At 44.6% G+C, this 12,149-nt stretch overlaps 2 protein-coding genes across 2 annotated transcripts in view; both read left to right on the forward strand.

Annotated features, from left to right (window-relative positions):
- Positions 1-1,493: 1,493 nt before the first annotated feature.
- Positions 1,494-4,516, forward strand: POU2AF1 (POU class 2 associating factor 1; the record flags this gene model as incomplete). The annotated part of the gene is made up of 4 exons (XM_009329544.1): positions 1,494-1,631; positions 2,351-2,393; positions 2,484-2,755; positions 4,205-4,516. Coding segments are annotated over 4 exons (765 nt in total), but the record flags the coding sequence as incomplete, so codon positions are not given.
- A 3,078-nt stretch (positions 4,517-7,594) lies between these two features.
- The window catches only part of NFKBID (nuclear factor of kappa light polypeptide gene enhancer in B-cells inhibitor, delta), an 8,101-nt gene continuing 3,546 nt past the window's right edge, over positions 7,595-12,149 (forward strand). Inside the window, 6 exon segments of the mRNA XM_009329543.1 lie at positions 7,595-7,666; positions 7,668-7,820; positions 8,441-8,587; positions 10,900-10,951; positions 11,351-11,517; positions 11,865-11,981. Of these exon segments, the coding sequence (XP_009327818.1) occupies positions 7,595-7,666; positions 7,668-7,820; positions 8,441-8,587; positions 10,900-10,951; positions 11,351-11,517; positions 11,865-11,981 (708 nt within the window).

The following is a 12,149-nucleotide window of genomic DNA, read 5'->3' on the forward strand; positions in this document are numbered from 1 at the left end:
CTCTACTTTGGCTTGTCGCAAGGCTTTGTGATAGGCCTTTTTAGCTGGCTGTAAGCTTTACTTTTCAAAATGGATCAGAGTTGATGGGTATAAGCTCTGAGATGTGTTGTCAATATAACTGTCCACAAAGCTGTGTCACGTCCCAGCTCACCAAGTTATAAACCTCCTGGCCAGGCTATGAGCAAAGCTCTGTTTGGAACAGAAACATGACTCTGGTCCAGGATGGCACTTAAGTATGCCTGCCTGTTCTCAAAAACTATGAGGTATGCATGTCAAAGTAGTGATAAGTTAAATGGCTTTCCAAATGAGGATGCTTTTCTAATTTGGGTTGCATTTATAGCTTGTGTCTAAGTACAGAATATAATGTATTTCTCTTAAATATCTAATCTCTACTTTTTTATGTATCTACCTGGCCAGCAATTATATCATAGGCTAGAGATCTACTAACCAATCTGTTTTATATGCCTGTTGGATATACTCAGTCTGATTTGCCCTTCAGGTGGGTGTAAATCGCTACACTGCAGATCAGTGGCACTGAAGCAACATAAAGCAGATACACACAAGTGAAGTCAGGAGGAATAAAATAAACATGCTATTTGTGTCAGAAGCCTAAAGAAAACAGAATTTCAGGCTCAGGGATTAAGGAGGAAAAAAAAGGTAGAACATCACAATTGACACACTGAAACCTCATTGAAAGCAGCAGAATGAAAGGTTTAGTTTGAGGGAAACCAGCATTTGTTTGTTGCCTCTCTCTATTTTTGTTTTTTATCTACCTAGTTGGTAAGTTTTGAAGAGGAATGCCCTTTTTCACCTCCCTTCAGAGTGTGTGGCTCACCACTATTACTCTATATCCCCATAGGGAGGTGGAGGTCTGTTGATAGCCATTGCTTTTAGGAATGGAGTATTATACTCTGCGTAACAGCAGCAACCCCTTTTCCTTGTACTACATCCTCCCTGGCCTTCATAAATGTCTAGAGCAACATGCCTATTTATTCAACAAAACATGTTCATTACACCCTGTGCCTGATAGGATGCGGCTTCTGCGGACTATAAAAACACCTGCCAGTGCGGCAGGGAAACTGCCAGCTCTGGCTTCCAGACCGCCCTGGCTGCAAGGCCTGCGCAAGCTCTCGTGCTATGAGTTATGTATGAATGCTCTTTTGCAAAAAAAGGGGGCTGAGTTTCTCAGTATTGCTGCAGCTATTTAACAGCTGGAGGGAATTGCAAGCATACGTATTTCAGGTTAGGTTGTCCTCATGATCTATCTGTGTGATCACAGCATCCCCAAGCAGCAAAGGTAGAGAGAAGGCCTATGCCATCTGACGTCACATATGGGCCAAGAGACATCATCAGCTAAGGAAGAAAATATTTCTGAGTCCGGACTCCAGCTACGTTGACTAGTACAGCCCGCAGACAAGCAGGCTGCCATGGAGACTTTGGCTCTGTGCCAATGGCAGGAAAGGAAAATAAATGTCACCTGCATCTTTTTTTTTTTTTCCTCAGCTTCTGCTCCAGAACAGCAGCCGCAGCCTCGCCCCTATCAAGGTGTCCGTGTCAAAGAGCCGGTGAAGGAGCTATTGAAAAGGAAACGGGGAAATGTTCATAATGCCAGTGCAACGGCAGCTACAACGGTAGGAGAAAAAACAAACACAGGCAGAAAATTCTTCCTCAATAGCAAAATGATTGACCAGCCCTGGCACCAGCTGGCAATACTTTGGCAATGAAAGAAATCTTTCCATCTCTAAAGCATTTTGAAGGCAATGCAGCCTCATGTTACCTGGAGGTACCATTAAATGTATCTTTACTTTAGGTGGAGTGCCTTTAGTGTGCCGAGCACCTTCAATGACCATTGATTTAATGGAAGGGTGAAAGTGCTTTGCACTTGGCAGGATCTGACTCCTAGGAACAGAAAGTGTCTTGGAAGTTAAGCAGCTTGTTCAAGAGCACAAAAAGAGATCAGCTAGAGCCATCCTTGGCTATCTGCTTCTTAGTTTCAGCCTACCACTATCTGTCCTCCCAGGAGGAAGCAGATTAACTGGTTCCTCTCTGAAGAGGAATTCCCGCTGCAACACAAGGTTTAAATACTGTTTAAGGCCCCCTTGAGCTGAAGGGACACGTGGACTTTGGCTAGGCCCATGAACAGGGCTGGGGTTATGTGTACTGGCTGCCAGGCTCAGTTCTCCTGGCCCTTCTGTAAAGGCAGGTGGGAACATTCAGGCACTGACATTGAAGTAGTAGCTGATAATCAGCTGATAATAGCTAATATGCTCTGTCTCTCAGTGCTTTGCAGAGGGGATTGAATTTAATGCTTATGGTCTTAACCTCTGGATATTTTTCTTCTCTCTTCTAGGTTGTTTTGCCCCATCAGCCGCATCCTTCCTATTCACCAATGGGTAATGTTTTCCTGACTTTCTAAGTGTTTGTCAGCCCTGCTGCAGAGAAGGCTATGCTGAACTGGGCTTTAATCCTCTCCTGTTTTTTAGGCCAACCTTGCATTGATATGGATGTTGCTGCCTCTGCCTTACCTGTCACAGATGAAGGAGCACTCTGTTCTGGCTGGATCTCCCAGCCCTCTCCCACATCCTTACAGCCGTTAACTCAGTGGACCACTTACCCCGATTATGTGTCCCACGAAGCAGTCAGCTGTCCATACACAGCAGATATGTATGTTCAGCCTATGTGTCCCAGTTACACACTGGTTGGACCTTCATCTGTTCTGACTTACACTTCTCAACCGCTGATCACCAATTTTGCAGTAAGTCAAAAATACCTAGGTATAAATGACAGCAAATTCTCCACCTTCTAGCAAGAGCCAGGGGGAGTGCTGGGTGTAATTAGTATAATTTACTTAATTACTATAATGTTGTGTGTCTTTGCATCCATGCCACATAGTTGTTCTAGCACTGGCCCTGTCTGCACTGTGCTGGACATTAGTATGGTTTAAGCAGGACAAAAAGTTGTGGTTGCACTGAAATCAGGCATACTTCACTGCTATTTCCCCAGCTCTCTGCACTCCTCTAGACTTTCCACCTTTTTAACACGTATACTGTTCTTTGCTGTTGTCCTGGGAAATGAGTCATCTCTCATCAAGTCAGCAGCAGAGCTGCCATTGCCCTGAGTTTGTTCAAGTCTATGAACAGTTATTTACAGCAGGGAAATACTATTTGCAGCTCAAGGATAATAATGGGGAATGTTACATTTACTGCTGTCACCACTTCCAACTTAAGGAGCTGTTCTTCAGCTTGGATTTGGAATACCTGGGGAAGCAGAATTGAAGTCGTTCACTGAGTGGATGCACATTATAGTCAATAAATGCTGTTGTCTGGACAAGTACTTAGGGGACAGTCCGACCAGACATCTGAGCAGTATCTAGGGATTCCTCACTATTTGATTCCAAACTTAAAAAAATAAAGAAGTAGTAAATGGGATTCCAGGAAACACATCCACCAGGTGAAGCAGGAAGAATGACTTGGCAATACATTTCTCAAACATTGCTATTTAAACACGGAAGAGCAAGGCCAAAATAGCATGTAAACATAGCAGAATCTTTGGTTTCAGGCTGGCCAAAATCTGTTTGGCTGACCCAAGATGATTTGTTCTTCCTTAGAGGAGAAGGGCAGAGAATTCTGTTTCAATTGAACTCAAGCAGCTTATTTTCCTTTCAATGTTTCAGTTCAGCTGCTGAAACTGACACACCAAATCAGCAAAGGCCCATGCCTGTGTCCTGTGGCCTTCACTGGTGAGGAAGGGCTATTGTTTCAAATGTGGCTCTGCCGTGGTTGACAGGGGCTGGTCGGAACGGACTGTCGCAGAGGCCAGAATAAGCTGCCTTCAGCCTTGTGGCAGCAAATTCGTGCCCATGCATTCAACTTGCAAGAGAGACTGTCAAAGAAGGCAGTTTTCAGCATAGGGTGTAACTGTCTCATGGGCTTACAGTGAGGGCGGGAGTGGGAACAGAAAGCTAGAGGGAACTTGACATGAGTGTGAGCCACTGGCAGCAAGCACCTGGGACACCCACAGCCACCGCTCTCATGGGAGCCAGCGTGGGAAAACTGTCACGCTCAGTATAACGCTTTACCCAGAGAGACAGGAAAAGGGATGTTAAAAGTGAGACTGAGCATCCTTAGTCTGTTGTTTTGTGTCCTCCCCCCGCCCCACCTGGCCAATTGTTTTATTTTGTTTTATTTCTCTTCTATTTTAACAGCCCCGAAGCACCACCCCCGCTGTAGTGCCTCAGCTCGAGGTGACGGATCAGCAGCCACCTCTCACGTACTTCCCATGGGCACAACCCCTCTCTGCACTGCCAGCCTCCACTTTGCAGTACCAGCCAGCTTCTTCCACGCTTTCTGGGCCGCAGTTTGTGCCCTTACCGATCTCCATTCCTGAACCAGCCCCCCAGGAGCTGGAGGATGCCAGACGAGTCATCGGCACACTGCCCATTGAGAAGCTGCTTCTAGAAGATGAAGACAATGATACGTATGTTTTAAACCATGCTCTCTCTGTTGAAGGGCTTTAAGTTGCACATCTGGGGCCTGATCCTCACCTACTCAATACTCCACCTGGCACCACAGTGAGTTTTGAGTACAGAGGAAAAGCAGGCTGGGGGGTGGGGTGGAAACTTTACTTGCGATTTTGGTGTCCACCTCTAGCACACCATGACTTCTGTGTTGTGTGAAACTTGCTTTGTCCTGGGGCCCAGCACAAGATTTCTCTGCTGTTACAGCTCCTGCTACCTCTCCCAGGTAGGCTTTTGATACTGCATAGTTCTTGTGCTCAGCATCAGCACAAGGTGACTTTCCTCCTCAGACACAGGGCATGGTTTCAAATTGACATACTATAGTGTAGCCATGGCCAACTGTAGCACTGGTGAGGGTACACTTGCCTCTAAATATTGGCAAGACCTAGTTCAATAGGACTGCTTTCCAGAGCTCAGTGTAAATGCCTTGTGTGTGTGTGTATTTGCCCTGTCCATGGAGGAACTTCTACCTGATCTAGGCCACCAGAAAATATTTTTGGGGCCTAAATTGACATTTTTCTTTCCTAAATTGAACTGCTCCTTTGGAAAATAGGAAAATGTAAAGCGTAGTTTTGTTCTACTGGTGCAGGTAGGTGCATTAGTCTGAAGACAAAAAGTCAATACAGCAGTCAGACATCCCTATTTACAGAGCAACACAAAGTAGCCTAGGTGGAAGGTTTGAGTTCACACAAAGGTGTAACTTTAAGGTCTCACCTTGTCTGCCATTGGAAAACAGCCACGTAGGTGTGGGACAGTGGCTTGGAGTCATGGTCTTTCAGCTGCAGAATGTTTTTGGACTCTAAGATATCCACCTTCGAGATGGGGGGCTGATTTTGTGACTGGCTGGTAATGCTGCATGTTCTACCAATGGACAGATCCTGGTCCCACTGAAGTCACCGCGAGTTTTGCCTGAGTCAGGATTGCAAGACATGGCCTTATATCAGGAGATCATTGAGAAGACAGGGTCTTCCAAAATCTGGACTTCAGTCTAACAAGGAATTCATGGCATTACTATTATCCGGCAATACTTTTGTTTGTTCTGTAGCATTTGAGTGTGAAGTCGGTGATGTCGTGCTGAGCCAGGGAACCTTAGTGACCTCCCTTATGCCTTATTTCTATGGAAAGTTTCTCTGTGCTGTAGTCTCCCAGGCCCACAGGTGCACACCTTTTCCTTATAGCTTTCTGATTTTCTTTCCTGGAGAATGAGTAGCTTTACTTTTTCCTCTGATGCAACTGTAAATATTATTGTTGATGTTCAGGAGTGCCATGCCACAGGTAAATATATTTGTAGGAGATATATCCCCTTCTAACTCTGTTTATTGTTTTCTTAATAAACAAGGGACTCTTGGTTGGTAAACACAATTTCTCTGGGTTTTTCTGCTTTCTAAAGCCCAGGATCCTTAGGTGATTTTTTTATTTGCAAGACTAACTGCAAAATAATTTATTGCATTTTTTATTACCTGGTATCCAGCAGTCCAGTTGCCACCCAGGCAATATTTTAAGTGACCTTACTGTTTAAGCCTGAGTGAGGTTTGCAAGCTCAGGTTGACAGTCTTGAGGACTTTCAAAGCATATTTTGTTATTTAATATTGACAAATCTGGAAGACATAAGCAATAGATCATGTAAGTGATCATAAAGTTTTTTGGAAATAGCAGTAGTTCAGGCGCATTGAAATTAGTGGCTTACCTTTGCAGAAAAACCCAGCAAAGAAATTAATTAGAAGGAGCTTAGTTCACCACTGCTTACTCCAGTTTTATAAGTACAAAGACATTCAGTAGGTAAAACTGGGATAATGCAGTTGTGAATCAAGCCTGTGGTTGCTAAGATTGCTTTTAAATTTCTTTCACTCCAATGTATGTAAATTCTGTGTGTGAATATAAAAAAATGATGAACTGTTTCAGAATTTCTTTCTGGGTTGTTCTGGTTAGAAAAAGACAAAATCTTTTTCAATAAAGATCTACAGTAACTTTCATATGCCTAGAGTGTTTTATTTCCTATCCAAAAGGGTAACCCAACATTGGTTTAGCAATCAATTAGTTCAATAACATATGTACAGGCTAGAACCACAGATGAGCTGTTAGACTTTCTGCTAATTTTGCACATTAAGGCAGACTAAGGAGGAACTCCATGATCCAATTATGGCCTGGAGGCACTGTTTACTCAAGCAGTCCTTACTCACAGAAGCACTCCTGCAGTTCAGATGTTAGTTCAATCACTATTATCCTCTATTGCCATCCCTGGGGATGTGTGGGTGTGCAGCCACAGCTAATGCTGAGCTTGAATGAAAATCAGACTAGCCATAAAGTTGCGTTTCTACTCCTGAAATTGCAAGGTATGGCTCTGTGGTACAAAATTACCTGAGGAAAGAAACGACTGCATACCACCTTCTGACTAAAAAGTATCAAATGTTGCTGTCTGGAGCGAAACAAACCCAGGGGCTGGTACGACTGCCTGTAGGATGGTCTCCTCCATTCCAAAGGCAAATTGCAAAGCTACCCGTGCATGCCTGGCATCCTTGCAAATAGGACCTGGGGGAATGGAAGTGGCGAGTAGCTCTATGTCATTCTCTCCAGCTCCAGTCATAGAGCCAGGCAACCAAAGTGAAGCAGTGAAGTGTTTTCCCCACTGCTAAGGGCCATGTCACCAGCAAGCCCATAACTGCTATGGGTTGTGACAAGTCTTTGTCATATGCGCAAGATAAGGACTCGTTCCCTCTCACCAGTACTTTTGATAAAGTAGAGCTTAACAGGCTGCTTACAAATACACCATTTAGAAGAGGCTGTTTGCTACCCCGGATGGTGAGATACCACCAATGCGTACAAGGCTGTATCACCCCACAAGCGATACATACATACAATATAGTCCGCTGGGCCCTAATACTAGGCTTTGTGGAGGACTTAGCTACCTCCCAGCACATGGGCGACTCTCACCTGAAAGAAAGTGCTGAAGTGGAAAGGAGACAGCATGTCAAAGCTCAGGAGTGCTGAGGACTCTTGAAAGCTGCAGTTATTTTGAGTTAGGAAGACCTTTCCATGGGAGTGGGTGCTTTCAAGGTCAAGCCCTTTGGTGCTTATGGCATGGTTTTGTGGAACACTGGGTATAAAACCCCCAAAGCGGCTATGCTACCCTGTAAAACTGTTTGCTCCCAGGGTGGTTCATGGCCAAGCAGTGATCGGTGTCTTTATTTACTGTCTTAGAATTCTACATATTTATGCAGCTAAAGGTATGAGGGCGTATACATTGGCAGCTGCAGAGCGCATGAAATTGCTGCGAAGACTTGATGCCAAGGAACACAGAGGAAAGGTAATACGGACCACTTTCTCCTGCAAACAGTGGTGTTTGGGATGGGCATGGGCTTTGCATGACTGAGAGGAATTGACACCCTGAAAAATCCAGCTGTCTCTCTGTTACTGCAAAGGAAGCCTTGGGCATTGATATGCCTTGCTTAGGTGCCTCTGGGGGGCACCCCTCTCCTAAACTTAGGGGGGATGAAAATGAGTTTTTTCTCTTTTCAGCCCGTGGTTCATAGAGTGATCTAAGACAACACTGGTCCAGGAAAACATGTGTATGTTGGCAGTAGTCTCTGAGGCTGAAGGTTTTATGAACAACAGATTTATGCTAGGAGTGCTGCACCTGACATAAGCAGTGTTTCAAAAATGCTGGACTTGGGTTGTCATCCAAATTAGGGCCAAAGAACACTAGGGGGAGTTTAGCAGGGGCTGGGAAATGCCCCCCATCCCGTGACGGCATGGGTCCTAATATGTGGGATTCAAAATCTGCCTGTGAGCCGTCTTTGGTTTATGCACCACAATCCTTGGGATTCTAGATACCATTCAGCCCAGACTGCCTTCCCCCATTCCTTGTTTTATGATAGCATCTGCTTCTAGACTCTCACATTTTATCTGCTGTGCTGCTGTTTTCAGACTCCTCTGCTGGTGGCTGTCACTGCCAGGCAGCCAGCTATTGTCTATGATTTGATCCAGACAGGAGCAGATGTCAATGCTGTAGACAACAAAGGGCAATCAGCTTTACATCTTGCTGCAACGTATGGGTATGCCCAAGTTCTTCAGGTAGGAAAAGCTTTTATGGTTTTAATTGCTAGCAATATAAACCTACAATAATGTCTTAATATTGGTGTCTTTAAATAACTGTATCAGAAGGCAAGATGTCAGTAAGCAATGAAGACTGACCAAAGACTCCTTTTCCATTGAGTTAGGAATCGACTTCCCAGGTTATTCCTGTTTTAGGACTATACTTGCAGCTAACATCAGCCTCCTGTTACAGAGGAAATGGCTTTAGCGTATCTGTGGGGGAAAAGAAATTCTTTCTGCAGATCATAGCTCTAAACCTGCTGATGGCAGGCCAGGCAGAGTGGGCCCCCAGTGTTGTACTGATGCCTGTGTTGGAGGGGGTTCCCCAGTGGCTGCAGGCAGTTTTAGGGTGTGAGGAGAGGGAGCAATAATACCGGTGTGAAAACCCCTCCCTGATGTGAGTGTCATCCAGACGAGAGCAACGAATTTTGTCCAGACTCAAGCCAGCTGAAGAGAGAGCAGATGTGACCCTGCAGACAGAGCCAGCACAGGCATAGCCTTCAAAATGAGACACATTTTTCAGATTTTATGCAAAACCAAGATCCACCGAGAAGATTTTCCAGGGTGTGAGAGAAACTAGACACTCCTGTATGGCCAGACTCTAGTAAAGCTTTCATGACTTACGTGACCAGATCTTCGCTTCCCTATTGCTTCACAGGTCTTTCTGTAGACAGGGTCTACATCTAAATTGTGTGCCAGCCGGACTCTAACAGCCCTGAAGAGCACACTAGCACATTAGAAAAGGCCCCGTGGGAATTTTTGGGAGGGATTACATAGCAGAGATAAGCATACTGGAATGTGTCTCTTAAATGCTTAGCCATAAAATGGAATTAATAAAATGTGCTTTCCTTGATTCATGTCAGGACTGAGTATAGGCGGCTTCAATGCAGAGTTTCACTGCAGCAGCATGGCTGCTGATGAGTTTACCTGAGGGCAGGGCACAGGGTCCTCTGAGGATGAGGGATGTATCAGTGGAAGTGCCGGGGGTACCTGGCATGCAGGCAGTGCATCTCCAGTATTCAATTAGCTCTGCTTTGCACACGCCCTGGGTTAAGTCATGAGCAAGCAGTTAATGTGTAACATTGCGAGTTCTTTGGAAAACAGGTGTTCCGTTCAGTGGGGAAAAGTGTTTTACATCCAGATGATTCCAACAAAGCCTCCCAGAGTGCCTTGTGGTGGTTTGTGTTGGGTTTGGTTTGGTTTGTTTTTTTTTCCCCTTGACATAAAAAGGGAAAATGCACACAGGCTTACTTCTTGGTGCGGTCAAAGCCATGAAATGCTTTACTGTTTGTTTGTTTGTTTTAATTGTTGTTTTTCTAGTGGATTAAACATCTAATCTCTAATAATCAGGCAGCTCAGAGCTACTTGTCAATATTTGTTCTGTATGTGTTATATTATTGTTATGAAAAGAGAGCACAAGCCCTAACCGTTCTGGATAACCTTTCAGCAGAAGGATTCTGTCCTGTGCCTTGTCTAACTTGACAAGGTTCTGGATGAGTCACTGCACTGCAAAAATTCTCAGCCAAGATGCTGTAATGTGAACAACTTGTTTTATTCAATCAACAGCAAAAAATGCATTATCTGCAATAATATAGACAATAATATAGACTTGGCTGCATCACATCAAATCTATCTTTTACTTAAGTTGAAGAGTTTTAAAATTTTACTCTCTGCTAAATCCAAGCAATGCTCATCTCAGACCACTACTTCATGCCATTTATAGGCTCTGCATCCTCATTGCTGCAGCCGTTGCAACAAGCTGTGGTTTTAACCTGTCACACTGCTGCACATCTGCTGCTCATTAAAAAGAAAAAGTAAATAAATCCAGTCTGAGAATTTCCAGCATCAGCAAAGTTTTAGGTAATAAAGTTTGGCTGTACATGCCAAGGCGAGATTTTCATTTATCCTTGTCAAGAATAACTCAGAATAAATATGAAATGGTATTATTGGTGCCTTTGCTTAATCCAGGTGAAAGCGTGGAGGCTAGCACTCTTGCGCTGGGAGCAGTGACTTAATTTTACTGTTCTGAACTGAGAATCTAATAGGATACTGTACTTAGGTGGGGTTTAGGAAACTAGGGAGCATGATCATCTTCTGTAACCCTGAATGTCCCTGTTAGGAAATAGAGTCACAGCACTGAAATCTAGTGTCGAATAAGGGCTTAGTTTGTAGTTAAATGGTAATTATCTGATTGTTTCTCTGTTTGTTTTTAAATTCTGTTAGTTTTGACTGATTTTGGCTTGGACGGTATTCTGCTGAACTAAAACTTTCCATATCTCTGTTGTTTCTAGGTTATACTGTCACTAGGTTTCCCTCTTGATTTAGAAATGAAGGATTTTGAAGGTAAACCCCTTTGTACAAATATTTTATAGTGGTATTAAAGAAAAAGAAAAACTGTATTGGCTATTTCATTGACTTATGCTCATTGATATTTGGTGGTGTGCTAGGAGGCCAGAGTGGCCTCAGAAACTGCCTGGGGGAGAGTCGTTGCTGTGCATTCAAATGCCACAGAATTCAATGTTGCTGATGATTCAATACACAGCTGAAACTGAGCAGATGCTGGAGTGCCCCATGAAGCGTCTATACAGCCAATATGGTACCTTTGAAACCAGAGAAGGCTTGTGCCTTAACAACACGTGTGCAGAGATGCATACGCTCTCCCTGCCAGCCCTCGCTTCCTCTCTGAACATCAGTATCTTCGCTGGGACTGTTGTTATCTTCCTCCCGTACTTGGTTTTCCAGGCCATACCCCACTCCACTGTGCTGTTCTGGCCCACAATGCCCTGCTCCGGGAGCAGGGTTGCCAGATGTTGACGGAGGAGCAGCAGAAAGATCTTCAGCACCAGAGCGAAGAGCTGGAGTCCTGTATCCACCTCCTGGTGCAGACAGGAGCCTCCATCTACAGCCGGGTAAGGGATCGGCTCGGTTATCCGTATGCTGTTTGTATGGGAACTCTCTCCTGCCCTGCCTGATGCTTGTGCTATGCTCAAACTATAGAATCGGAGAAGGAATGAACTGCTGACAGAAGGACCAAGCCTGTTCCCCTCTCAAGTGACTGGTTGCAGAGTTAGTTGCTGCCTTTTGGAGTTACTTTCTTGCAGCAAACACGGGACAGTAAGAGGGCTGCGGACGGCAAGGAGGTGCTCCACAGTAGCTGCAGAGCTGGCCTGAACTTTTCTCCGATGGGTTTATATAATATCTTCAGGTTGTTCTGCAGAACATTTCTTATTTGTTTGTTTTTTCTGTTTTTAAATAGGATGTGAAAAGCAACAAGACAGTTCTTCATTATACAGTCCAGGATGGGAATATCTCCCTGCTCAGATACTTCTTGGAGCTGAATGCTTTCAAGTCCAAGGACTTTGTCAACAACAAGGTGAGTCAGGCCGCGTGTGGACAGGATTTGCGTGCATATCCACAGGCAGAGGAGATGCTGAGAGCAGTGTGAGAACTGTGCTGTGGTGGGAGGCTGCGTGCAGACAGAGGCGTTAGGAGATCTGTGGGGTCCTGGAGAAACCACTTATTCTCTTCCCACACAGGTTTT

The sequence above is a fragment of the Pygoscelis adeliae genome, unplaced genomic scaffold (assembly GCF_000699105.1).
Source record: "Pygoscelis adeliae isolate BGI_AS28 unplaced genomic scaffold, ASM69910v1 Scaffold268, whole genome shotgun sequence".
NCBI classification, from domain to species: Eukaryota; Metazoa; Chordata; class Aves; order Sphenisciformes; family Spheniscidae; genus Pygoscelis; species Pygoscelis adeliae.